The sequence below is a fragment of the Cuculus canorus genome, chromosome 16, assembly GCF_017976375.1.
Source record: "Cuculus canorus isolate bCucCan1 chromosome 16, bCucCan1.pri, whole genome shotgun sequence".
In the NCBI taxonomy this organism is placed as follows: Eukaryota; Metazoa; Chordata; class Aves; order Cuculiformes; family Cuculidae; genus Cuculus; species Cuculus canorus.
In genome coordinates, this window is record NC_071416.1 from 1233079 (window position 1) to 1260506 (window position 27428).

A 27428-nucleotide genomic window follows, 5' to 3' on the forward strand; every position below is an offset into this window, starting at 1 on the left:
GGCATTCTCGGTTCCTGATAAAATCCAGGTGGAAAAGGTCTGGGTTTGACTTCAAAGACACCACTTAACTACGCAATCATTAAATTGCACCAGATTTGTGTGTTAGACTGAAATTTAATTCTCTCGTCTTTCTGGGTGTGTAGAACCTTGCAAGAAAGAAACACGGTTGTCTCTGAAAAGCCGGCGCAGGCAGCGAGGGGCTCCTGCTCCCTACGGCCACGGGCACACGCTGCTGCCCATGGGCACCATCCATTCCCTCCTCCTGATTGCTCTAAGGTTGTGATCCCTTTTTAAAACTACCTTTAAGAAAAATGCTTTTCTGACTGTTTAACCAGGTGATAGTGCCGTCCCCCCCCCCGCACCAGCAAAAGGATGCCATCATTTAAAGCAGAGTCATGAATCCAAACAGAAAGGCCTGAAGAGAAGAGAAAGTCTCGGTTTAGTTCCTACACAACATTTGCACCTCAGCTTCAGCAGCACTGCATGACCTGCAGAGTCCAACAATCCTCACCCCACAGCCCCGGAGGAAGCGGTCAACACCTGCCACCTGCGATGAAAAGGAACGCAAGCCCAAGCCCCACAAGCTGCCACTCTGAACACTCAATACAGTAGTTTGGGATGAAAAAAGAAGTATAGATTCCTGCCTTGCAATCACAACGGAAATAAATCTCTTTTACTCTAACCCTTTTGGGGGGGTAAAAAGCTCAGGGCTGTACCCTGGGCTGGCTGCTGTTTGGCCACTGGCTTTGATGGGACAAAGACTTAATTCCCAAACTGGTGTTTGACATCTTGCTAGGACGCCTGGAGCCTCTCCGCGCACAGGGAGGGAGGAAGGGATGCTCCTTGCAGGCACCTCCTGCTGAGACAGGTCTGCCTGGGGCACTCGCTGCTGCCGGCACCCACCCCAGCGGGATGGCAGCACAGCGCTGCGATCACCAACCGCGACTTTCTGGAGGGCTCCCCTTCCCAGACAGCAAACGTCAATGCTTACGGCCAGGTCACCCCACGGCTGTGTAAGGCATTAACCAGCTGGTTTTGCAAATTAAACAAAGCCCAGGACAATGCCTGTTCCCTCGCGAGATCAGCAGAAGTGTGCACAAAAGTGACCTCCTTTCAGGACCTCTGAAGAGTCGCACGGCTGCTCCTGCTCAGCTGGGTGCCATACCCATCTTTTGGAGGACCACGGAACAGACCCAACACTGGTCTTCGGCCACACACAGGCCCTTGTAAAACTTAACTTTTCAGGCCACCTATTTGGCTCTCTTGGACTTTTTGGGGAACTCTGGATCTTTTCCCCAACGTACATGGCTTTACATCACTGCCCGCACCTCAGCGCCTGAAAGAAGTTGCCTTTTGCAGCTCCTCACTGCACAAATCAAGGCTTTGCACAAAACACTCAGCTATGGTATGTGGGCTGGTGTTCTGTTATTGAAGATGTGCACAGTCGATTGCTCAGTACGTTTATTTGTTACTCATGCACTGGTCATGCCTCTTAAATCAGTGGACTAAAGTGTGATTGGCTGTTAATTAGATCCAATAAGTACATACAAAACGTGGGTAAATTTAGTGTCCGTGCATTAAACTGATACTGACAAGAGTCTGGCAGAGGAACAAAGCTGCCCGAGTCTCCCTTCAAAGCTGTGACAAAACACCCAAACGCTGCCTTGTAGCTTCTCCTGCCCTTTGCAAGTCGGGCACCGCGTGAGCGTGGGCCAGCCACCAGGCTCACTGCCCCGGGGGGCTGCATCGTGTGCTCTCATTTTTCCACTTGTGATTCATCTGGATCAAAATCCAGAGCTCCTGAGTTGAGAGGGGAGCGTGTTTGTCCCCTGCAACAAGCACAGGTTGCCTAAACCCCTCTGGCTGACATCCTAAAAGTCCTTCCACGTGTATTTTTTGGGGCCTGTGTACCCATTCACCCTCTGTGAACACACACATGAACAGACAGGAGCAGGGGATGCTCTGGGCAGGTAACTTGTAATTGAACAATACGACTCTTTCCGGTCAGAGCTGTTGCAAAAAGCAACGCTGAAATATCAAAATTAACTGACTGACAGTTATTACTGCAACACGTATTAGAATGTGAACCAAATCATTTTAGGAATAACGTGAGGAGCTGCCCAAATTCCTGCTCACACTCACTTTTCCATTACCTGCTTCCTGAATAGAAAAAGGACGCGTGCTGCTGCCAGCAATCCCAAACTATGGCCACCCGGGAGTGCCTGCGATGATTCATTACTGCAACACAAGTGACGATTGCACGGGGAGCCTGGAAGCACTCCCAAGACCATCAGCGCCCACTGCAGCTTTTATATTCCCAATATTACATTTGGAGCTGTAAACATCTTTTCCCAGCACATCCTTCAAGTCCTGAACACGCGAGAGCCACAGCCTGAAACTCCTGACCTGGGTGAAGGGGAACGACTGCTGCTGAGCATGAGAGAGCACAGCAGAATCAAAACAGTTTTCAGTTACAACCCCAAAGGGGCTTTCATGGAATGCAAGTTAATGGGGAAAAAGGATTCTTGAATTTTCTTTTTGAGCCGTTTTAGTCTGTTTAACAGGAGCTTTGAGAAGTGTTGTGGAAGCTGCGAAAATTGTTTCTGCTATAAATACCAGGCAGAAGGCAGCCCCAGCAGCTCATATTTCAATCTGATGGAAGGAAAGCAAGTGATGTTTACACTTTCTATGGAAATTGTGAGTAGGTGACACCGCCACTTCAAATAAATTAAGGAGTTGCATAAAAAAAAAAAATTAAAAATCAAGCTACCATAATTAAATATGACATTTTGCAACAGACCTGAAAGCCAGAACCTTGTTTTTATATAACCCAGAGCTCTTATCTCATGTTGGAAAGTCAGGTGATTTCAGGAGTTCCTTGTCGTCAGCAGGACGGATCACATAAGGTTACAGATTCGCTCCTGGACCAGGAGGGAACATACAGCATCCTGGCTATGAATGCTGTGACTCGATGTTTCCAAGCAATGTTCCTCCTCTTGGTTTTGGTACACATATTGGTTACAAGCAGTGAAGAATCTTCTGCGGAGCTCTGAAGGAAGCTGAAAATGCTTTTAAGTTCTTGCAGGGACGGGTAATGCTCTGAACCAGACTCCCTCCTCAGAGGAGGGTCCTGCTCCCTTCCTTCACCTGGTGGGTGTAGCGAGATGTCTGAAGGCAAGTCTGTTTGTGTTTCATTCGCCATCCTTAAATGCAGAGATGGTTCTGTGTTGATTGTTTCCCTCTCTCAGAATGTGACACAGTTCCTAATTAGTCTGGAAACCACAACTGGGTGAAGAGATTATGTCACTAGCATCCAGGAAGACTGGCAGCAAGTACTCTCGAGAGGATAGGTGAATGAAGTCAGTACCCCACCTGCCATGGTTTGGATTCCTCTCTCATTCCTCCCACATGCTACTGCTGACTTGGGCTGGAACATGATTTCCTGAATTCCAGAGGGCTGAGGAAATTTGTTGTTGTTGTTTAACTGTTTTCATTCCTGTAGCCACCAAGCTCTGATCTAATTGTCCTGGAAGGATAATGACCTAGGGGTTGCAGTTCTTGAGCCCAACCTCCTGGAAAAGCGAGGTATAAAATTCCGGCTCCAGCTGCCTGTTCCGGTATTTATTGACAATGTCTGCTATTTTTTGTTTTCGGCGGACGTGGGGGGGGTTGTACGAATCACTTTCCAGCCTCTTTCTCCGACAAATATTTATTACTGTCTGCCTCACTAAAAAGCCTGAAAAAGAAACAACATCAGAATAAAGTTTAAGTTTCAAACCTGTGCCCCCTTCGCTGGCTTTGCAGAAGACAGCGTTGGGTTCTGTCCCATCTGGAAACCATGGGGAGATGCTCAGCATCACCTGGTCAAGACCTTTTCTCAACAATTAGTTGATAACAGATGGACATGGGTCCCAGGCCTGTAAAGATGCTGTACAGCGAAAAATCAATAAGAAGAAAAACTGGACAGTGGCATCCTAAACCAGCCAAGGAAGGAGGATTTCTCTGTCAGAGCCCAGCAACAGCACCTCAGGGCCAAGAAGGGAAAGAACCCAGGGCAGCCGATAGAAGGACGGCAGTGCCACTGCCCCTGGCCATGCTGCATGAGGACACGCAGAGCTCGGGCAGGCCCCAAGGCCACGCCAGGGGAGCCTTCAGGTCAAAAGAAGCATCCATCAGTACTTTGTGCCAGTAGGAATGGCAGAGCCTTCCCCTTGGAACAGCGGATTATGAAAGCATCGATGGGTTGTGGCTGGAAGCGGGTTTCTCTTCCCCTCTCTGCACATACACTGCTGTACGTAGCTAGGAGGAGACGGCTCTGAACCAACACATCTGGGCAAAGCTGGCAGTAGACTATCCTATTTTATTCTGAAAGGAAACCCATATGCCTCTAATAAAGGAAGTGTCCATCCACCCTTTGCTGTTTCCCAAGCGCTTGCTTACAGGCAGAAATAAACACTACCTGCCTTATTTAGAGGACCTGATTCCTGACTGCAAACGAATCACATCTGCTGAACTCAGAGACACAGCAGATTTCACTATATTTTACTCATGATGCAGCTGAAAACCCAGCCCAACTCCAGAAAACACACCTGATTCTTTTTCAGTACAAGCAGTTGTCAACAGCTGAATTCACAAATGTGATTTAAAGGCCCAGTGTGGCTTCAGTTCCCCATTTCCGAATTAAGTGTGGAAAAAACAGAACCTGAAAGTCACCCCCAACAGACCACCGCAACGTTAGTTTTATGGTTATGTGCAAGTACCCTCATGTCCCTTTATTCGTTTTGCTCTGCCTTGTAAGCTGCTCTCACTTGCAGTGAGGTTCCCAGAGACTGAGGCAATAGCGGCACTGGCACGAAGACAGATTCATTCATGCATCTGGGAACACAGGAAAAGGTGGACAGCACACACGACCCCTGTTAACACATGCCTGCAGAGCAGCTTAGGTATTTTTAACGAACACATTAGAAAATCATCAATCGCTGTGGCTTTTAATCGCTAGTCGGCTTCTAAAACAGAAGGAACAAACACAGCATGCGGCACAGCCCAATCATTCGGCAGTGCACTCTGGCAGTCAAGCAGTGCCAGCACCCGGCCTCTCAATGATCAACGTTAGGGTCATATTTCTGATCTCTCTTACCTAAACAACAGGTGGTTATTTACCTTTTCCTTCCCCAATTACTAGTGCCAACCCTTCACTTCTCTCTTGCTACACGTGCAGCACAGCCCTACTACATTGCCAGCAACTGCTGACTGCCTGCTCCCTCTGGTGTTCCCGCTTCCACCGCTGCTGCAAAAAGCCTGGTTTTATTTTGTTCTGCCATGTTCAATGCTTTTTCCAACGAAAGATTCCAGGCCATGTGCAGAGCACCTCCCGTATGAGGACGGGCCGAGAGACCTGGGGTTGTTCAGCCTGGAGAAGAGAAGGCTGCGGGGAGACCTTAGAGCAGCTTCCAGGACTGAAAAGGGCTTCAGGAAAGCTGGGGAGGGGCTCTGGATCAGGGAGTGCAGGGATAGGAAAAGGAGGAATGGTTTTGAGCTGAAAGAGGGGAGATTGAGATGAGATACTGGGAAAACATTTTTTCATGTGAGTATGGGCAGGCCCTGGCCCAGGCTGCCCAGAGCAGTGGGGGCTGCCCCATCCCTGGAGGTGTTCCAGGCCAGGCTGGATGGGACTTGGAGCAACCGGATCCAGTGGGAGGATTCCCTGCCCATGGCAGGGGGCTTGGAACCGGGTGGGCTTTGAGGTCTCTTCTGACTAAAACCATTCTGTGATTCTATGATAAGTTTTGAATATATATTATTGTTATTATTAAAAAAAAAATAATCAAAACATGAGCTTTTCCACACCCCTTCAGCTTACCGAGTGCTCTCCTACTGACTATCATTCCATCCACCAATGGGATAACCATATTGAATTTCCCAGTTGCTCCCTGTAGTTTTATCCTGAATAAGCCAGTGTTTAAAGGATGGATGAAGATCACAGGAACTTCTTTCTCGGGAGTGGTAGATCTTAAGGGAAAGCACACAACGGTTAATTCAGTTTTATAGCACAGCTTCAACTAATCTATAGATGAAAAATGACCACTTTAAGTGCTAAAAGAATGTTAAAGACTGTTTTGTGGTTAAACCAGCAGGACTCCTGTGCACACCTCTGGACTTTAGAAGGGTTCTATCAACTGCACTGCTTCTACGATCTTCTGTCACCACAGTGTGAAACTTTAAGCCTCACACACGTTAATGCTGCATGCCTGAATCACCTCACACGGGAGTAAATCAGAAGGGAGGCTAATGAGAGACTCAATATAAAAACCACACATTCACTGTTCCTTATTTAAACTGCAGCAATATGAAAAGCTCTTTCCTTTTTTCAACAACAACAAAAATCCACTGAGGAAACTCATCTGTCTTTTTTAACTACCTAGAGTTTTCAGAGTTGTCTGAAAAAGCCGAAGAACACAAATAATCCACCATGACCCCTTCTACACTGTGGCCTAAACTGCTGTCGGCAAGGACCAAGACGAATAATGGAAACGAGAGCAGCCTTACCTTAGGGATGTGCTGCTGTTGGCTGTAGTTTCCACACCAGTGCTCGTTTCGGACACCAGATCCGGGAGGGGGAAGTTTTCTGTAAGAAAATGATGCACCAAATGAAGTTTATCTACCTCAGTTTTGTGGGATTTTGGTTTGGTTTTGTAGAAAGAAAAATTATTGATAAATAATCCAGTTAAAACCATGCAGTCCTCAGGCTTTTACACTATGGATGCTCTTGCACTTCTAGTGATGAAGTCTTTAGGTTGAAGCATTTACAGAGTGAACAAACATACCTCAGCCACCTTGTGCTCAATGGATCATGGAACCATGTCCCAGAACACCTTTTGCCATCAGAGCTGGGATACTAAGAGTACACAAAAGCTGGAGCCAGCAGAGGACCATGGAATACTCAGAGATGGAGTAGGAGGGAGGGCAGGCAGTTGGCACAGGGACCATAGCCTGAGCTACAAAGTGACAGCTTTTCCACTGTCCAGACTCAAAAACGTACCAGAAACATAAGGGAAAAGCCAAAAACATAAGGAGGATTAAGGCAAAGCTCTGGGCTAGGAGCAACTTCAAAGTGCTCCCCACCCCCCCCAGTCAACTGCCACACTTACTGAGGCTCACAAACTCATTTCCTCAGCTTGAGGCCCAGAGCTTCAGGAGATCCCTATGGCTGGTGAAGAATCAGCCAAGCAGAAATGTGCATATAGCACAGTTGCTGCCTCTGCAGTGAGCTGGCTCTAGCTGCCATTCAGAAAGAAGCGGGTCAGGGACACCAGCTCAGGAATTGAAGCAGCTGAGGGACTCCTGGACATGGGGGAACTCCCTCTGGGCCAATATACAGGTATGAACTGGAGAGGGGCAGATTTAGACCAGACATTAGGAAGAATTTCTTCACCATCAGTGGTGAGGCACTGGAATAGGCTGCCAAGGGAAGCTGTGGATGCCCCACCCCTGGAGGTGTTCAAGGCCAGGTTGGATGGGGCCTTGGGCAGCCTGACCTAGTGGGATGTCCCTGCCCATGGCAGGCAGTTGGAACTAGATGATCTTTAAGGTCCCTTACAACCCAAACTATTCCATGATTCTATGAATATCTGGGTAAGGAAATGATGCTGCAAAACTTGATGTCCACCTGATGCCAGTAAAGCTCCAAGAGATGTGCTGTGGACAAGATGGTCCTCTTGAGAATTCATACCTACGCTTTAAATGCAGCTTCCTCTCAATCACTCCCATTCTGCCGGCTGCTTTCCTCTGGGAGGAGGCAAGGCCTTAATTAAGGTCCACCCTTACTGCCACACTAGGAAGCAGGATTAGAAATCGAAGACAGAATAAAGCATCAGTTGCTGAGCAGCGTTACTGACTCTGCTGGGCTGGGCCAGTACTGAGAGGCTCTCGCACAGCACTAAAGCCAGGCCGCGGCTTGGAACCGGCACACAAGAAGCTCCTGGAGACAAAGGACTCCTCAAGCCTCACACCCAGCTGCCCACCACTGTTCAATGCCACGGCTGTAACAGGACGGGCAAAGCCAGCTCTCTCCCAGGCCAGCCACGACCCAGTGTCAGAGAGGAAATGCCAAACTAAGAAGCATGAACTTGCATGCAGAGCAGGACCCTGCCAGAACAAAGGTGTCAAAGGAAGCTGGACAGCACAAAATGAGCACCCGAGCACAGAATGAATGAGCCCTCATTCAAGAGCAAACACAACAGCAAGTTTCAAAGGTATCATGAAACCAAGAAGGACAATGATCCCGTGAGCACAGAAGCAGCAGGTCTCAGAAGTCAGTGTTTTAAAAGGAAGAACAGGTCCACTCTGAGGAGACAGCAGTGAAGGGGATCCCAAAAACAGGGGTACACACTTGCCTGGTGCACTAAGAACACGCATGACAGCGTTTCACATGTACTGCCAGAGCTAACAATCCCCAGACCTACACACCACCAACTCACATACGTCCCATGAACCACCACTCAAATATCAAAGAACTGCGTTAGACTCTTCAAAGTGCCAGTTACAGACATGAATAATAATACAGACATGAATAATACAGACAATAATAATTTAGCATTTTAGAGAGGAACGGAACAATTTTTCCTCTGGTTCCTGCCATGTTATCCCATCAGTGAACAATAAAAACTTCCACGTACCTATATCATCATAACGCTCTACCCAGACCACATACACTTTGGTTTCAGGTCCCATTGGTGGAATGGTCCGGCCCTGAGGCGCCCTCTTGGATCTGGAAGTAGGACTGAGCTGTTTTGGATACAAGGGAAGAATAGCATTTGCAAACATTGTGAGTTCAGTAATGCATGCAACAAGCATTTCCACAGCTGCTCCTTAGTCTGTCAGATCTGGGACAGGCACAACCCCTGCCAGGCATAGAGATGGGGCAGCTGCAGCAAAGTGCCTGCAACGAAACAGCAATCTGGGTCTCTACAATACTTGAATTCAACGTAAATTAACATATTCACTCTTAAAACCTGGTTTAAGTTTTTCTTAATGTTCTCAAAAATATTAAAACAGTAACTATATATCCATTTGCAGATGAATTCTATACAGGAACTAAGCAGTTGTAAATCCTTTGCTGTTACAGCCCTTCGAGGTTTGCCACTTTGCTACCAGGCAAAAGCAACTTCACATTTGATACTTCAGACAACTGATACATACTATTTTAAACTGGCTAGGTATGAAAAGTGTTCATGCCTACCCACCCTAATTTTCCAAGCATGGATTCGAGCCCGAATTACTTTCTAAATACCGCATTTACTTTTTCCTATGTGCATTTCAAGACGTCAGCATGCAGAGTATCACTACTTAGCATGGCCAAATTCTATATTGAACTAACGTGACCTTGCCATCTCCTGCTGCAGGGGCAAAACCCGGCATGACCAAAGCAGATGTTAAAGAACGGCTAGGAACAAGTAGCTCCAAGTGCCAGGAAACCAAACACTATGAAAAAATGCTGTAGCCTTTTCAGTACACTGCTTGCAAAAAATTTTTCGTGTGTGTGTGTGTGTGTGTGTGTGTGTGTATATGAGGTCCAACACCAAAAAAATGAGACTGTGACCGTAACTTTTAACAAATTAAGAAAATCAGCTACAATCACTTTCATACCTATTCCCTTCTGAGCTGACACACAGCTGCATGTGATGCTGAAAACGTTCAAAGCAATTGTACAGATCATCTTCTGAAAGGCTGTTGAGAATCTCTGTCAGTTTTGCTTTCACATCTTCTACCAACAAAAATGGGTTCCTTTGAGCCTGGAGAATTGGGTGGGTGCTCAGGCACAATGTTGTTATGAGTTAAAAACTGCTTCACAGATAAAGCACCGTGGGCTGGCGCGTTGTCTTGATGAGAACTCGCTGTTCACTCTTGAATACCAAGATTTTCCAATTGAGGTAAGAAAATGTGTGTATTTGAGAAATGCATCATGAGTGATGCGATTGAGCTGAGCTTTGCCTCGCTGTGACAGGTCAGAACATGTTCTTATAATGACCTCTTTGTCTCTTCCCTCCTACTCTTTGTTAGTCTCATTCTTTGTGTTGGACCATGTGTTTGTGTATGCCCATTTTCCAATGCAACTTTTGCCTTACCCGCTGGGAGGGATTAAGATTGTCTGTATGATTGGGGAAGAGTTCAAGCGTTAGAGGCGGCTGCTTCAATATTCCTGGCAGCAGATCCATGTTGGAGTCGCTTTCTTGGTCAGAGACATTGCTTTCCATTGAATCAGCTGTAAGTCAGAAGAAGAAAGGTGGGGTTAGTCTTGTCTTCTGCAAACAAAACTTGAGCTGTCATCATATGTAAAGGTTTTGAAACTAAAAAAGGCTACAGAGCTTCTGAAACTACACATAGACTCACAGAATGGTTTGGGCTGGAAGGGACCTCAAAGCCTATCCAGTTCCAACCCGCTGCCATGGGCAGGGACACTGCTCACTGGATCAGGCTGCTCAAATCCCCATCCAACCTGGCCTTGAATACCTCTAGGGGTGGGGCCGCCATGACTTACCTGGGCCAGGGCCTTCTCACCCTCATCACAAAGAATTTCTTCCTAATAATGTCCAATCTAAATTTTTCATTCCCCTTCATCCTGTCCCTGCACTCCCTGACCCAGAGCCCCTCCCCAGTTTTCCTGGAGCGCTCTAAGGTCTCCCCACAGCCCTCCTTTCTCCAGGCTGAACAGCCCCAACTCTCTCAGCCCGTCCTTGGATGGGAGGTGCTCCAGCCCTTGGATCATCTTCATGGCCTCCTCTGGAGCCGTTCCCACAACAGGTCTGGAGTCGAGTCAGCACAGCACTCAAACGCAGGAAGAGGACTCAGCAGTGGGCAACTCTCAGTTATTCCAGAAACAGACTACAATTAAAGCACTCTCCATGGACTTAGAAGCATCCCATCTATTTCATAAGGAATACAGTCTCCTCCTTCCTATGGCCATCATTCCCCAGAGCATTATTCCAGGAACCTCTGGTTCCACTCTGGTTTTAGTGTGCCAAAGATGTCACCAAGACAGGCATACAGAGCAGTTGTGCACATGCTCCTCCATGCGCGGCAGGAGCACATCGCAAAGGCAGGAAGCAAAACCAGCATCACCAGTTGATGGTGAACCACAGATCCAGCCAAACCACAACCAGGGTTTGCTGTGCAAACCTGGACATCTTCTGAAACTTAGACTGAGAAACAGGGGCACAGAACCAACACTTTAGGAAGCAGTCTAAGGATTAGGATGCTACCATTTAACCACCAGTAGCTTTCTGCCAAGGACTGTACTAGACACATTTCTAGTAAGCTTCTGAAAAAGCTCTCCAATAAAAAAAAATATTGTTTCGGTTTCTGTAACCAGCATGTAGAAAGCGATCTTACTTAGAGATTCCACTGGTGATGGGACAACGAAAGCTATTTCTGTCAGGGCATCTGCGTAGTACAGCACCTTCTTCTGCCCATTGAAGATACTGGCCCCGACATCTTCTGAAATAACCAGATCATCTGAAACAGAAGAAAAGGAATGGTTAGGCTAAAGGAAGCTCTCCTTTTCACACTGCCTCAAAGTGCAATCAAGGAGAAGAAATCATGCAAATCTCATTTCAAAATGAAAAGGTTTCACAGTCAAATCCCGTGGCTAACAACCACTCTCAGACAAACATTTTTGTTATCTTGAAGGCTATGGCATTTTGGGTTAAGAGAGGATTTATTTTGAACATATTTCCATTATAAAGGAATAAATATACCCTATTTTCCTGAGATTGAGTAGTCTGGTAGGCACGTCTACCACAAGAATTTACCTAGTAGCTATTCCTCACCCTTGCCTCTGTCAGACATCGAGTCAGTCATTAAATCCAAAGATTACAACACTTATAACTTAAGTCTGATCCTATTCTAGAATTCAAGCCAGTTCCTACAGACTCTCCTCTCTCTCTTTTCTTCTACCAAGGAGAATTAGAAAAAAGGATCTCTTGAATCAAACCCAAAGCAACAAAGCTTCTCATTCTTAGCCTGAATCACTCCCTCCTCAGCTGGCCAGTACATCAGGCCTTCAGAATACAAAGAGAAAACAATCCTTTGGTGGAGCCACACTGCAAGTAAATAAACCCTTCGCTGTAAGTAAATAACAGCCTTTTCCTCCCCTGTACCGCCTCCAGACAGACTAGCGAGGGCTTTACGCTGTATTATTTCGCTGATCCAGTTTACAGAGGGTTCCTGGGATCGCTGCGTCAGCAAACCCAACAGAGCAGTGACATTCAGCGTGCTGACAGAGGTGGCCAGAGGCACGCAGGAGCCTCCGAGCCACGCTTCTCCATCTGGAAAGCACCCCTGCGTCTCCAGTCCACGGCTCTCAGGGAGCAGCACCACAACCCAAATGCAATCACGTTTAGGAATTTCATTGCTTTTGGGGGTGCGCCGGGAAACAAAACCGAAGCATACACCTGTGAACTTATTTCACTTGTGTCTTGCTGGAAGCTATTCTGGACTCCTGAATCAGTTTTTAATCATCAGAGCTATCCGCGAAGAAAAAATACTTCTAACAAAATAAATAGCTTTAGTCACAGCAAAGACTGCAGGAGAAAAAGCAAGCCATCTTCACAAGCTGGTCCAAGTCTACTCTAAACCTTCCACTCCAGGTTTTTAGCCATTGCTTGCTACAGGTACAACTCCACTCATGGATTTTTCCAACAGCAGAACCAGATGTGAAGCAGTCTGCCTGTCCTCCCATCCCCAAAATGCTTTTTCTGTTCCTGCTTCCACCAACTTGTGGAATTAATTCAACTCTTTGCTGGTCTTTGATATAATATAAAAGGCTGGAAAAAGCCCCAAGTTAAAAACCCACACCAGAACAGGTCACCTCACGAACTGGTGGCACTTCTCCCACACAGCTGCGCTGACAAGGGCAGAGCGCAGGGAAGGGAGAGGGCCTTACACACACTGATCATCCTCAAAAGGAAATTAAACCAAGATCTGGCCATTTGTAGCCTCTGACGTGTTCAGAGAAAGCCATGCTTGTCTCCCTAACCCCTCCCCAACACCTCAATCCTCCTATCTTTTGTAGTTTTCTTCTACATGTGAACAGAGAAGCTTTCAGCTGGCTTGTAGCAAGGTAAGGGTTGGTCTCTTCCTCCTGGTAGTGAGTGACAGGACAAGGGGAAATGGCCTCAAGCTGCACTAGAGAAGAGTTAGGTTGGATATTAGGAGCAATTTCTTTACTGAAAGGGTTGTCAAGCAGGAAGGTGGTTGAGTAACCATCTCTGGAGGTGTTAAAAGACAAGTATATGTTGTACTACAGGACATGGTCTGACGGCAGACTCAGCAGGACTGGATCGATGCTTGGACTCGATGATCTTAAAGTTCTTTTCCAAACAAAACCATTCAGAGAACAAGTTGGACTAGCCTTTTCAATGACTTTGTGTGGCCCTCAGCAGAAGGCTGAAGCTCTGATTATCACCAAGAAGAGGTCTGGCTCTTGGAGAAGTGACCAACCACCATGCAAACTGTCCCAGGTGCTATTAGAATCCCAGGTAATCCCACTACATTCTTCAAGGCAGAAACTCAATCTCCAATTCCCCACCCTGGGGATAACGACTACCCTGATGATCAGTTTGGCTGACAGAATGAAGAGAGGGTGGCGTGTGACAAGGCCAGAGAAGGAGTTGCTGTGGTGGAAAAATGTGGAGTAAATTAAGCCAGACAGAAGAGCTGCGTGTGAGCTCCAGCCACCGCGACCTACAAACAGCAGTTTGTTTTCATTACTTCCTACCAAGAGTGATTACAAGGTTAACTTATAAGTCATCTCATTTTAATCTACTTACAGAACACTAAATAATCACACAGTATTGCAAGTCTTTTTGCCAATATGCAGCACAATCTGTATCCAATTGCGTCAGAATTTCAGGCTTGGGTAATGTAGTAAGGACTCTGCTAAAAATATAGCACAGAAGTGTTTCTTGCTGAGGCTGCTTCCAACACCACACACAGACAGCAGTTTTGCTCACTTTGACTTGAAGCTTAACCTAATATTTACACATTCCTTTCCAGTAAACATTGGCATTTATCCAAAAAAGTGTCTCAAGCGCTCAGACAGGTGTCCAGGAGCAGGAAGTTTTACATTAACTGTCTCCTAAATGAGCCTAACACTTTACTATTACACCATTCACCACACCTTACCTTGTTCGGGTCCCTCTTCATCACTGCAGCTATTGATCGACCAGCTTGTGGAGACATGGCCAGTCCAGCCAGGGTGCTTCCCCACATCCACAGACCAGCCAAGAGACAGCAAGAACTCCAGGAAGTGTGGTTGAACGGTTCTGGAAGACTCCATGTTCTTCAGGATCTGAAACAACCAGCATCACCATGGTAGGTACAGGAGGCTTCACGAACAGGCTCTCTTCCTTTTTTGTGTCACCAACACGGTTTTGCACACGTAAAGCTATTCAGCAAGGCAGGAACCGCAGACTTTTTACAGGAACGCTAATCCCTGCTGCCCAGCACCCTCCCATCCTGTCTGGCAATGTTCTATTCAATCAGCTTGTCTTTCTGCCATCACTGCCAAAGCCTGTGAAACAGTTAATCCAGCTGCTAGGACTAGTGACTTTGAGACCTACACGTTCATCAGGTAGAAACCCCAGAACCGTTCAGCGCAGTCTGCTTTAGCACCAAATGTAACACAAGAATTCCCTGGATGTTTTTCACTACTGAAAAGATGTGAGATTTCATGAGAACGGTCTTTCACCACAGCTCACCTGCACATGGCTCACAGGCCTCACTGCATGTTAAATCATGGAATAGATTTTGCCAAACAACTTTTAGCAGGAATGAGCGAGCATTTTAATCAACCATCACACTCTTCTGTTCACTTTAAACCTTAATCCCATTTCTTATAAAGGTCTGGGATATTTCCACATCCAGGGCAACTCTTATCCCATTGCGACCGTGTGAAAGGCGAGACCTTCACCAACCAGCACGCCAGGAGACAGGGGCGATTTGTGGTTTGGGATGCCAGAACCATCAGGATTTGTGGGACAGACAATGCTGTGCAGTGCCTTTCTGGGCCATGCAAGAACTTATTCTGTTGCAGCAGCATCCTTGATTTTGGCTTGTATGGGGGCAGTATGCTGGGACACAGGCTCCAGCAGAGCAGAAACTGTAGGACAGGCATTGTGAGGAAAGCTTTCAGGAAGGAGGGTCCTCATATCCACACAGTCCTAGTGCCCTATCCTAACACCTCATACAATATTCAGCAAGGCACTGGCACACTGCATTGCAATAGTAGCATTATTCTCTTTCCTGAGCACACTGAAGTCACAGCTGTGCCTCAGACCTAACTGAGATAAGCACTGTTTAGAAGACAAGTTTAGAAAACAGGCAAGCTCAGGCTTTATACGGCTACATGGTTTGATGTCTGAGCCCATTCAGAAGAAGAATTTAGAATAAAGCAAAGACAATGTGGTATTTTCAAAGGGCACATAATGACGTGAATATAATGGTATAAAAAGTGTGTGGGCAGTTCCATTACCCTGTATAGATAAATGCCAGGGAGATCCTTCTCAACTGTAACATTCTCTCGCCACATATTTGGGCCTATCGCAACAATTAGCAGGCTTGGTGCCACAGCTCTGGCTGTGCTGTGTCAGATAACCCACAGCAGACACCACTCCTTGTGAAAAGAGAGCAGGTGCCCTCTCAGAAGGGAACGAATTCCTGAGCGGACATGCCATGAACTCACACATGTGGATATGGCTGAGCAGAACCGGGCAACCAGCCTTGCTCAAAGTAGAAACTGTGCCACTGCTTGGCTTTCATCTCTTCCTCTCTGCATTGTTAATATTGAAACCAAAACAGGTCAAGAATAAGGTAAGTCTTTCCAAAGATAGGAGCAGTATCGGCGATTCACTCAGCTCAGTTCCCTAGAGACGTGTATGTTAACCCGACCAGCACTGCAGCTTTGTGCAACCTGAAAGGCTCAGGAATCACAGCGAGGTATCTGGAGATCTTGAAGCGGGAGTAGCACCTTTTATACTGTGTCTAATGATGTCCACAATCTCCCAAATACAATATTTTCTTAAATCTACATGGCAAACCCCATGCCAACTTGGTTTCCAAAGGCTGGCAAGTTCTACACTACAAAACAATCTCCTCTGTGTAAATCCCTAAGAGCACACAAGCATCAGATGGGAAAAAAAGCATTCTGCTAGCTCAGCAAGAGCACGTTTCACCTGGAAGGCAAACCTTGTGTCGTAGCTGACCTTGGAGATAGAAAGATTGTTGACTGGCTGCTCTGAACCTCAACCTGAAAACTCAAACACAGCACAATCCTGGTTTCCAGAATCAGCGTATTCCACACAGACACAGGTGATGCCACAGTGTTCTGTCAGCTATACATTCACAGCCAGAGGAGATGACGGGAATAACTTACTACAGAAACTACACTTCCACTCTTTACTACAAGTTAAGTGTGGAATGAGAAGGTTCTATGGAAGCATCTTTCTAATGAGCCCATGAGCAGTCTTAGTGCATTTTTAAGTCTTAGGCTCAGAAGGTACGATTTAGATTTGCACAAGTTAACCTGATTACCCTAATCACATTTGAATATAAATGTAAATATAATGAAAGATTTATAAAACAGTAACACTTCCTTACTTGCAGAAAGCTTTTCCTTCCTTTACCAGGTCTCTAACATTAGAAGCAAACCAAACTACCTGAACACTGCACACTGCCGGACCAAACTGTGACCAGTACAAGCTGAGCCAACAAATCTGAAATGCATTTCTGATAGGGCTCTTTCAACTCTACAAATACAGATAATAGGGACAGAACAGATAAAAATGCTATTAATATTTTAAATATACATATTTTATATTTTTATATACATATACATATGAATATATATGTATTTATAAGATGCTATAACAATGCCAAATGTGGTAACATACTTCAAACTACAGTAAGAGTTGGAACTGGATGATCTTTAAGGGCCCTTCCAACTCAAACCATTCCATGATTCTATGAAAAACTACGCAGTGGCTGGTTTTAGCTCATGGTGTGAATAAACACAAAGCCCAGCAACCCTGCTTCTGATCCGCCACTCCAGTCATGAGCAGTGATGCTTTATTCACGTGAGGATTACCAGAAACAGGACAATAGAGGCTGCCTGGCACTCCACACTTTCACTTACCTCCTGACTTGTTTTCTGGCCTGCCTTCATGTAGAAAATGAAAACAGTATCAAAAGGACGACATGGTAGTAAATCCAAGTAGCCAAGGTCATCAAAAAACCCAGGAAGAGCAGAGTCAAGTGCAATCAGGTGAGGAGGTAGACGACTGTTAGCAGGTTCCTATCCAACAGACAGAGTTCAACAGCTTAAAATACATCTTTCCTAACTGAAGAGGCCCTTATGGCTTCAATAATAACCCATTAAACTATAAAAAGGTAATTCTCCTTTCCTCCCAAGAGCAAAATCATACACAAATTTCCAATGCAGTATAATCTGTTACTGTAAACGAGCAACAGCAAGCGTCAGTTTGATGATTTGTTGCATTCTACCCTCCTCATTAAATAAAAATGTTATTTTGCCAGTAAAATGGACATAACATTGTGCTAAACCACAGATCCTCCTAGAAGCTCTGCTAAAGCACATGGAGGACATGGACGTGATTAATGGCAGCCAGTACGGCTTCACCAGGAGCAAGTCCTGTATGACCAACCTCGTGGCTTTCTATGATGGGGTAATGACAGCAGTCAGGTTGGAAAACCAACGAATGTGATCCAACTGGACTTCTGTAAAGCCTTTGGCACAGTCCCCCACAACATCCTTCTCTCTAAATTGGAGAGATATAGATTTGATGGGTGGATGATATGGTGGTTAAGAAATTGGTTGGAAGGTCGTATTCAAAGAGTAGTGGTCAATGGCTCAAAGTCCAGATGGAGATCCATGACAAGTGGTGTCCCTCAGGGGTCTGTACTGGGACCAGTGCTGTTTAATATCTTCATCAATGATAGTGACAGTGAGATCGAGTGCGCCCTCAGCAAGTTTGCAGATGACACCAGGCTGAATGGAGCAGTTGCCACACTGGAAGGACAGGATGACATCCAGAGGACCCTGGACAGGCTGGAGATGTGGGACTGTAAGAACCCCATGAGGTTCAAGAAGGCCAAGTGCAAGGTCCTACACCTGGGTTGGGGCAATCCCCAACTTCAATACAGTATGGGGCGATCGAGAGCAGAGCTGAGGAGAAGGACTTGGGGGCACTGGTCAATGAGAAGCTCAACATGAGCCAGCAATGTGCGCTCGCAGCCCTGAAGGCCAACCGTGTCACGGGCTGCATAAAAAGCAGCGTGGCCAGCAGGGCAAGGGAGGTGATTCTGCCCCTCTGTTCCTCTCTTGTGAGACTTCATCTGGAGTAGTGTGTCCAGTTCTGAAATCCTCAACATAAGGAGATGGAACTGTTGGAACGGGTCCAGAGGAGGCCACACAGATGATCAGAGGGCTGGAGCACCTCTCATACGAGGACAGGCTGAGAAAGTTGGGCTTGTTCAGCCCGGAGAAGAGAAGGCTCTGAGGAGACCTTATACCATCCTTCCAATACCTGAAAGGGGCTACAAGAAAGCTGGAGAGGGAACTGCTTACAAAGGCCTGTAGTGATAGGACAAGGACGAATGGGTATAAACCAGACAGGGGCAGATTTAGACTGGACATAAGGAAGACTTTCTTCGCTATGAGAGTGGTGAGGCACTGGAACAGGCTGCCAGGGAAGTGGTGGCTGCCCCATCCCTGGAGGTGTTCCAGGCCAGGTTGGATGGGGCCTTGGGCAGCCTGGTTCTAGTGAGGAGGTATCCCTGCCCATGGCAGAGGGGTTGGAACTAGGACGATCTTTAAGGTCCCTTCCAACCCAAACTATTCTATGATTCTAAAGACTGCTCGCTACCACAACAAAAGCAGCAGATACTTTCAAAATATCATATCTATACAGTCACATGTATTATTGAGTTAGGTACCACTGACATGTAAAATACTAAGCACTTTTAGACCTTATTTTTGCAAAAGCTCCATTCTCTACTTTTGTTAAGTTTTCTAGAAGGAAACACAACAAATAAAGGGAACCCACAGGTAAGAGGCAGACTTTCAAATTAAGAATATGCATCACCTCCATAAACTGTTATTTTAACTTTAAAAAGAAACCTGTACAACTGATATGCACTCCTGAGTGTTTATAAGCAGTTAAGGCACTTCAGCACAGTCACCTCTGGAGCAGAACTCCTAAGGCATTCGTACTTCAGAACCTCTTCAAGTACCACCCCTAAACCACAGCTCAAGCCAAGGCAATGCCTTCAAGCATGAACACCAGGACTGAAATCCACCCCTTCAGTTGGTTAGACCACAGCCTAGCAGTAGTTAGAATTACACAGAAGATCTTGCCCTAACAACACAGTTCTATTGTTCTGCCGAGTCAGAGCATGTGGGTACTGGGAGCATTTGCACAATACTAAGAAGTATCAGGTCACCTTCAGTGCCTCTAACGAGAGGAAACCCAAAAGTGAGAGAGGAAACAGGCGTGCTCGTCTGGAAACTCCTGTGCGGTGGGTGGGGCCCGGGCCTTTTCTACACTCCGTGAATTGGATCGGGGAAAACCTCTTCTCTCCGCCCACTCCTCTTCACTTCCTGATCTATGGAAGTCTCAAAAATTACTCTGCTGGGCCATGCCACTCTTCCAGCTCTCATGTCGCTTTTCGGCAAGCTGGAAAAGACATGCCTCATGAAATTCCACCAAGATCTACTGAGATCCACTAAGAAAATAGCTCCATTGCTCTAGAAAAGCTGTAAGTGACAGATAGAGCAGCAGCTGCAACTCCACCATGGGGATCTTCACTGAAGCACCATCAATGAGACCTCACAATGTTACAAAGTGAACACCTGAACACCCTGTTTGCATGGGAAAGCTGTGGCAAATCTATGTATTCAGCATCAGCTACCGACTGTCCCTTCCAAGTGAAGAGAAACTAGCACACATTTGGCACTGTGAAACTTTAAAACGTTGGAGATGCTCAGCTGCTCCTCCTCCAGCCCCTTCCATTTCCCCAGGAGCAACAACAAAATGCAAGTCACAGCTTCCTAGCGATACGAGGTTAGCAGGATGTGTAATACAACATGTTGACCAGTGCCTCCCAAAAAGCACATCCAAGGCATTGTCATCTTCCTGGAGAAGTGCACAGACTTCATCAGCTGGCAGAGGTTATTCTTTCATTAACGTGAAATTAGTCCAGCTGAAGAGTAAAGCTATTTACAGCAAGACATTAGCATATGATTCATGAGCAGACACAAAACCCAAGAACAAATTAAGTTGGAGACTAAGAGTTACTTACTTCCTCATTCACAATTTCGTGTAAATCAGGAATGCTCAAGTCAGCTTTCACAAAGGGGATCTTGTCGACTTCTTCAGGAAAAGGGCGGTGCTTCACACTGTATTTCAACCCAACATCGTTTTTAGGAGCTGGACGAGGTTCTGGTACAAAAGTCTGACAAAAGAGGGGGACAGTTCTCACATTCAGGCCATCAAACCACTAGATAATAGTTTATAATAATGAATGGAAAGCTATCTTCCCCCTCACCACCATAAATGCACAAATCCATTAATGAGAGCATTAGAAAAATTCTGCAAGGACTTCAAACTAAGAGACTTGTATTAAAAACGTGGCTGTAAATGTTAAGAGACACAGTTCTCCCTAATTTGGTGGCTGCACTCCTGGAAGCGATGAGCTCTGCTTACCGTCTAACCTCTAAGCAGCTGCAAATCCCAATAAAAACAGCAAGTTTACGCGGGCACATTTTATTTTCAGCCCATTCCACCTGTATTAATGAAAAGCTACTGCCTGTTTGCGAAGCCCCCATTTTAACCCTGTTGACCCTGATGATCACAACAAGCCAAGATGAGGAGTCCTGGAAGAGATCAGCAGTGATGCTGGTGGTCTGGAGTGAGATGCACTGCCAGAATATCAAAGGGCTTGCACAACTTATTGTAATGCAATGCTGACATCGTTACTACCATGTTCTAAACTATTGGTATGTAAAGTAAAAACTTGCAGTTGCCAATTAAAGTATCAAAAGATTTTGACAGAGGTTTGCAGATGCATAAGATCCAAGCAAGCAAGCCCTTTAATTACATCTTGAATGCTGCTTTATAGATCTATTTACTACCATTTACACTTCAAAAGGGCAAAACCTCTAGCATTAGTGAATGCCTTCAAGCTGGAAAAGTTCCCTTAGAGCTGGTAAGGAGGTCAGCAGCCAGGAGAGGACTTTCTCCTTTAATGTGAGAAGCAGCACACCGGGACTGACCCTGTCCAGTGGAACAGCCCAGCTCCAGAGCCAGCCCAGCTCCAACAGCACCAAGCGGAACATCCTTCAGAAGCTGCTTTGCAGGGACCAGATTTACCTAAACATGGACATGACAGCTGAGACTGACAGACCCTCCTTGCAGCTACAGTGTTATTTTCTCTATTTTACTGAGGGGCGGTAAGAAGAGTTTGAAGATTTGGTGAAGGTCACAAACAGGCAAATTTTCATAAGGGGGACATGCTCCGGCAGACACCTGTAACAGGAGTCATTTCTATAAAATAAAACTGGAGTATTTCTCTCCCCTCCACTGTTCCCCTCCAGATAGAGAATGTTTTTCACAGCAGTTTACAGCCACCTTTGCAAAATTGGGCTTCCTGGCTTGAATAGCTGTCCTCTCTGCAACACCTCCAGGCTCTGTTGCCTCTGCTGCAACGGCTTGGCCTGACATCCTCAAATCAGCACCAGCACTCATCTCTACACAGTAAATACACTGCCCGTTGTCCCATCACCTTAGGAGAAGCTTAGGAATGCCCCCTCCCCTTGGACAAGACAGAAAGTCGACAGCCCTTTCGCAGCCTGTATGTAATGTTAATCACAAGTTGTAAAGTTACCAGAGATGTCACATTACCTACGACTAAAGGCCCCGTGGCTCAGCCTTAACGTACAACCACCAGCTCTGCGGGGCTCTCACATTAGTGGAATTTCTGCTGAACAGCGCTAAGTTAAAGATTTCTTTATGGGCTTTGATAGAGACCTTTTGATTTGCTTTAGCTCCTCTTGGTAAAAGACAGAGTTGCTGGGCCCATGCAAATCTTCCAGATGTCCCACGGATCAAAACTGTGACGGAGGGGAAAGAGTCATCTGCAAAGCACATGGGTTAAGAGAATAACACATATCAGAAATTACAAGCAGTAATTGCAATAAATTGCAAGTATTCATTGTCCCTGTTCAGAGCAGGAGGTCAGACTGTGGATTCCTGTGGTGCCTTTCAATGCACGCAGTGGTGGTTTTAACACTGCAGGGATTTCAGTCACCCTTAAGACTTGCAGGACACTGACACTGGCCACCTTAGAGGGGCCATTGTACTCCTACAGCTTCTCTTTATAAAGTTATTTATATCTATCCTTTGTGCACACAAACTACAACCAGAAACATCAGGCAACTCGCGAACAGACATTCCTTCCCCAGGATTTCACAGGAAGCACAGGGTGCAGCACAGCCACACAAGCACACACAGAAAAACCAAACCAGGGCCCACAGTGCCCGCTCCAGCGATCGGCTCAGATGTGAGCCGACGTACTTGCACATTACCGCAGTTAATCTTGCATACAAATCCCCTTTGAATTACAAGTTATGCACAGCAAGAAAAGATAATCTAATTTGAGATCTAATAGCGTTTAAGGATTCCTCAGTAATGCACTCAGAGGTGGAGCAAGGATGAGAACCGCTCTACCCCATTCCAGACAGGAACACGCTTGCTCGCACAATGACTGGGGCAGGCACTTCCTAGCAGAGAAGGATTGCCAGGGAACTGACAAAATACATCCAGAACCGCAATGTTCAGATCTCACATCGTTCAGTTGAAAAGGACAATTTTTTCTCCACATCACCACCTGACTGCATGTCTCACAAATGACTCTGTAGAGGCTGCACAAAATGGGCTATAAAACTCTGTCTCCCTGAGCCGACCCCCCCAGAACTTTTGCTCAATGATTACCATATTTTCAAGCATCTTGACAACCTCCTGGAAAAGAAGGTTGCCCCTCACTACAAGAAGGATGTTGAGGCTCTGGAGCGTGTCCAGAGAAGAGCAACGAAGCTGGTGAAGGGGCTGGAGAACAAGTCTTACGAGGAGCGGCTGAGGGACCTGGGGTTGCTTAGCCTGGAGAAGAGGAGGCTGAGGGGAGACCTTATTGCTCTCTACAACTACCTGAAAGGAGGGTGTAGAGAGGAGGGAGCTGGGCTCTACACCCAAGTGTCAGGGGACAGGACAAGGGGGAATGGCCTCAAGCTGTGTCAGGGGAGGGTCAGTCTGGACAACAGAAAAAAATTCTTCACAGCAAGGGTCATGGGGCCCTGGCAGAGGCTGCCCAGGGAGGTGGTGGAGTCCCCATCCCTGGAGATATTTAAAAGACGGGTAGATGAGGTGTTCAGGGACATGGTTTAGTGGTTAATAGGAATGGTTGGACTCGATGATCCAATAGGTCTTTTCCAACCTAGTGATTCTATGATTCTATGAGTCCCATAACCAAGGAGCAGCTCAAAACACCCTCAAAGAATTCAGCAGTTGCAGGACTCCAGAATTCTATGCTATGAGAATAGAGAGACTTTTTTCTTGTTGGCAAAAATGCATAATTCTAATGGTTCTTATTTCAATTAATAAATTTTATTCTAAGCTGAGGTAAACTGCTTTGAAGTTGATGGTTAAAAATAGCAGTTATTTTTGCACCAACCTAATATACCTGTGGCAGAGCAGCAGATCTAACATAGCCTTAGACTGAGGTTGTATACGAGACGACTATCTTCCATTCTGTCAGATAATGCATGAAGACTTATGGGGGCTCGGTTATTCAGTCCAAAGCATCGTGCAATTTAATACCAGACTATTTTTAATACAAATTCTTGTTGGTCAGAGCTTATGAGGCTGAAACGAGTTAGATTCAGCTGTGATGGCCAATACCCTGTGATAGATGTCCTTTATAGCAGGCATCATTGATAGAATAGGATGGTACATGGGCAAGTTAACAGCTCCTAAGCAACCATAACCACCTGAGCTGAAAGAACGCACAGAAACATTTGGTTACAGAAGACCTAACACAAGGAAAAGCAACCATACAAGCATAAAGTGCCACATCAATTGTTTGTTGAGCACTTCCCCCTATCAAGCCTCCTGTAGATATTCACTTATATGAACAAGGTTTTTAAAGTGCAATGCCACTACTGTTGTCCATCAGCGATAACTTAGATGCAGACAGCTGTGGGTATCCAACCTAACCGGGTGAAGACACAACCGCATGAACAATTAGGATGGGCTTGTACACATTTGACTATCGGTGGCATTAAAGCTATTCCCACCACTTCATCCCAGAACAATGCCTTGCTCAATCACACAGCAACAAAAGAGGAAAGTCCCTGAAAGGTGAGAGACACTTGCTGAACCACCTTTGCTTTGCAGCTCCACACAAAGTTTTAACCAGAAGAAGAAGGAAGTAGGAAGTATGAACTTACTCTGTTCGTTCCCTAGAGGCTGCTCCAGCATTGCCAGGATGACACTGTTATCCAAAACGAAGTAACGGAAGCTATGTTTGTTTATGGTAGGTAGACGAGAATATTTAATTAACGTGGTTTCATTCACCAAGCTGCAAGGAGATGCAGGGCCACTAGGAGAAGGAAATGCTCCAAGTAACTGCATAATACTGCAAGTGAGAAAAAACGTAAAGCATTACGACAGATTAAGACAACAAACTGTTCTACCCAAGCACAGACCTTCACTCATTCTCCATTTGTATTTTGACAGAGCAGTGACCCAGTCCAGGAAAGTCTGCCCTCTCCATCATCCTGTTTTAAAACAGGAACCAGTAACCTCAGAAAGCCACACATGAAAGCCTACTGAGAAAGGTACTCTGCCTACAGAATGAGTTTCGTTAACCTGGGTTATAAAGATAATAAGATGTGTTTTAAAGTGCCAAAATCTGTACCTTTCCACAGCTTTAATGTTCCTTCTTATAGGAAAAGCATGGATGATTGGAGTTCATCATCCACGCTTTAGCTTACTCTGATATCAACAAGCAAGGCTGACATGGTAGCTCCATGAGTTATGATGGTCTTTGCTTTCTTAAGTTCAGATTACACCAACCTAAAACTCTTTAAGAAAGACGCAGGATCCCACCAGCATGACTACCATAGATAGCAACTTTCCCCGGGAGAAAGCCACCATGTGTGGTCCAACAATGCCCACCTCCACGGAGTCACGGCCTTGGGAGGCTCCTAGAAGCACCGATTTGGATCATCTGAAGCTGTACAGGATCTACCTGGTACCAATGGAAACTGAACTGGTCTATGGCAGGAACCAGTAACGAGAACGGTGCAGTGTCAGCCCAAAGATCATCTGATCTACCTTAGACAGCTTCAGCTCTAAATGAGGAGATGCATGCCTAGGCAACAGCAAATGGCCACCTACAAATTCCAATGGGTAGTTGTTTTTACCTTGGAAATGACAGTTGGTTTTAGTAGCAGTGGAGTTTATTCTATTGCAAAGCAGAGCAAAAAGCAGCTATTGCATTTTGCCAAACATATTAATCCAACCCATCCTCAATCTGGCCCGTCTGCCATCATGCTGTTCATCCAGTGCTTTTCAAATCCTCTGGAGCAAATCTGGACTTCCCACTCTGTTCTTCCCCACCTCACCCATTACCTGTCCCACATTCCCAGCACAACCTCACAAATTCACTACACAAGCCCAATGCTGCAGGCAGAATTCCATCCCATCCTCCTCAGACCTGCTGTGTGTGCGCCATTCCCTGCTGTGTTACACAAGACTGTCTCTCAGCTTCCCAGTCAGTGTGGGGATTTGCACACCCTGTCAGGCTGAGGAGAAAGGGGACTGGAAAAACGGAATCCCTAGGTCAAGCAGGAGAGAGAGGGAACGGGCTGTCTGCAGAGAGGACTGGTAGAGGACACCTCACCAGGGCTGCAGGAGAGCTTGGGGTTTGCTCTCCAAGCAAGAGACTGGGCAGGAGAGGAAGACAGCAATTACGAGGATCTTCTCCCTGTTGAATGCCTGTAATGGTGGTGGTGGGCGGGAGAGACACGGGTTTGCTCTCCAAGCAAGAGACTGGGCAGGAGAGGAAGACAGCAATCATGGGGCTCTTCTCCCTGTTGAATGCCTGTAATGGTGGTGGTGGGCGGGAGAGACAGCTCTGCCTGAGCACAGGACAGCCCTACCCAAAGGGCAAAACAGGGAGAGCTTCTAGCTGACTTCTCAAATGCTCTTGCACATTGCAGACGTCACAGCTGGGAACTCCTAAAGAACACTTTCAGACAAGGCAATGCTAAACAGTAAATGCGCTCAGACAAATTTCATACCAAGTTAGCGTAGCTTCAGCAGCATCCTTCACTCGCATGGATGCAGGGTTTGGCTCCTTATCTCCTTTGTACTTCACTTCTTGTTCACTATTTTTGGATTTACTTCCTGAAATGCCCAGCTCCACGATCTCCAAGACCTCTTTTAAACAATCCTAGAACACAAGAGGAACCATCTTAAAGTGGAAGCATTCCAATAAGCGCCTTCAAGACCCCAGTGAAAATGCTATATTATCGACTGAAATACAGCACTGCAGGTAACACGAGCTCAGAAATACAGGCAGAAGATTATTTTAGCAACGTCGGAATAAGATTGTGTCTGCCATAGGAATATTTCCTCCATCTATAGTTGTTTGCTTATGTTTGTATCCCAGTGGCAGAGAGTGCTCTGAATACACACACGTTGTATTCCATTACTTACATACAATATTGCCAAAAGAACTGAGAGCACAACTGAAAAATGTAAATGTATTTAAAGAGATAATAAATGTATTTCTGAGACTCTCTGCAGAACATTATTAAGTTCTAAGCACGTTAAGAATGAACCAATCAGGAAAACTGTGAAAAAACCTTCTCCAAGTCTTCCAACTGCCAACAGCTTTCATAAGCAAAATAATATCATAACAGTATTCTACACAATAACAATATTCTAACAGTACACAGCAAAGCTTCAACAAATAGTACAGGAGAGGCCAACACTCAGCAGAACCACACAAGTGCTGCTTGTTACAAAATCATTTGCTGAAAACATCTGGATTCCTACAGCCAAGGCTCGAATCTCACAGCTTGAGCTATAGAATGATGAGATGAGTGTTCCCAGGAATAAGTAACTGGCTTAAATCTGAACACGAGTGCTCAGTTTTCACCACTAGAGCCCAGGCAGGGCTCTACACCTCGGCCTGTATCTGTCCATATATTCATAACTGATGCAGAAAAAGAGGTGAAGAGGGAGAATAAAGTTTTCTGACAGCAAAATTAACCAGTGATAAGATGCAGAGGT

The 27428-nt window shown here is 45.9% G+C and overlaps 1 protein-coding gene across 4 annotated transcripts in view; it reads right to left on the reverse strand.

Moving 5' to 3' along the window:
• Positions 1-1611: 1611 nt before the first annotated feature.
• The window catches only part of RALGAPB (Ral GTPase activating protein non-catalytic subunit beta), a 65913-nt gene continuing 40096 nt past the window's right edge, over positions 1612-27428 (reverse strand). For all 4 annotated transcript variants that reach the window (XM_054081375.1, XM_054081373.1, XM_054081372.1 and 1 more), the window contains 12 exons: positions 26432-26583; positions 24575-24762; positions 22101-22207; positions 20374-20526; positions 17189-17347; positions 14182-14347; positions 11389-11511; positions 10125-10261; positions 8676-8784; positions 6547-6625; positions 5861-6009; positions 1612-3736 (listed from right to left, as the gene is read on the reverse strand). In XM_054081375.1, coding sequence (XP_053937350.1) covers positions 3543-3736; positions 5861-6009; positions 6547-6625; positions 8676-8784; positions 10125-10261; positions 11389-11511; positions 14182-14347; positions 17189-17347; positions 20374-20526; positions 22101-22207; positions 24575-24762; positions 26432-26583 — 1716 coding nt within the window. In that variant the 3' untranslated portion in view covers positions 1612-3542. The remainder of the gene's footprint in view (positions 3737-5860; positions 6010-6546; positions 6626-8675; positions 8785-10124; positions 10262-11388; positions 11512-14181; positions 14348-17188; positions 17348-20373; positions 20527-22100; positions 22208-24574; positions 24763-26431; positions 26584-27428) is intronic.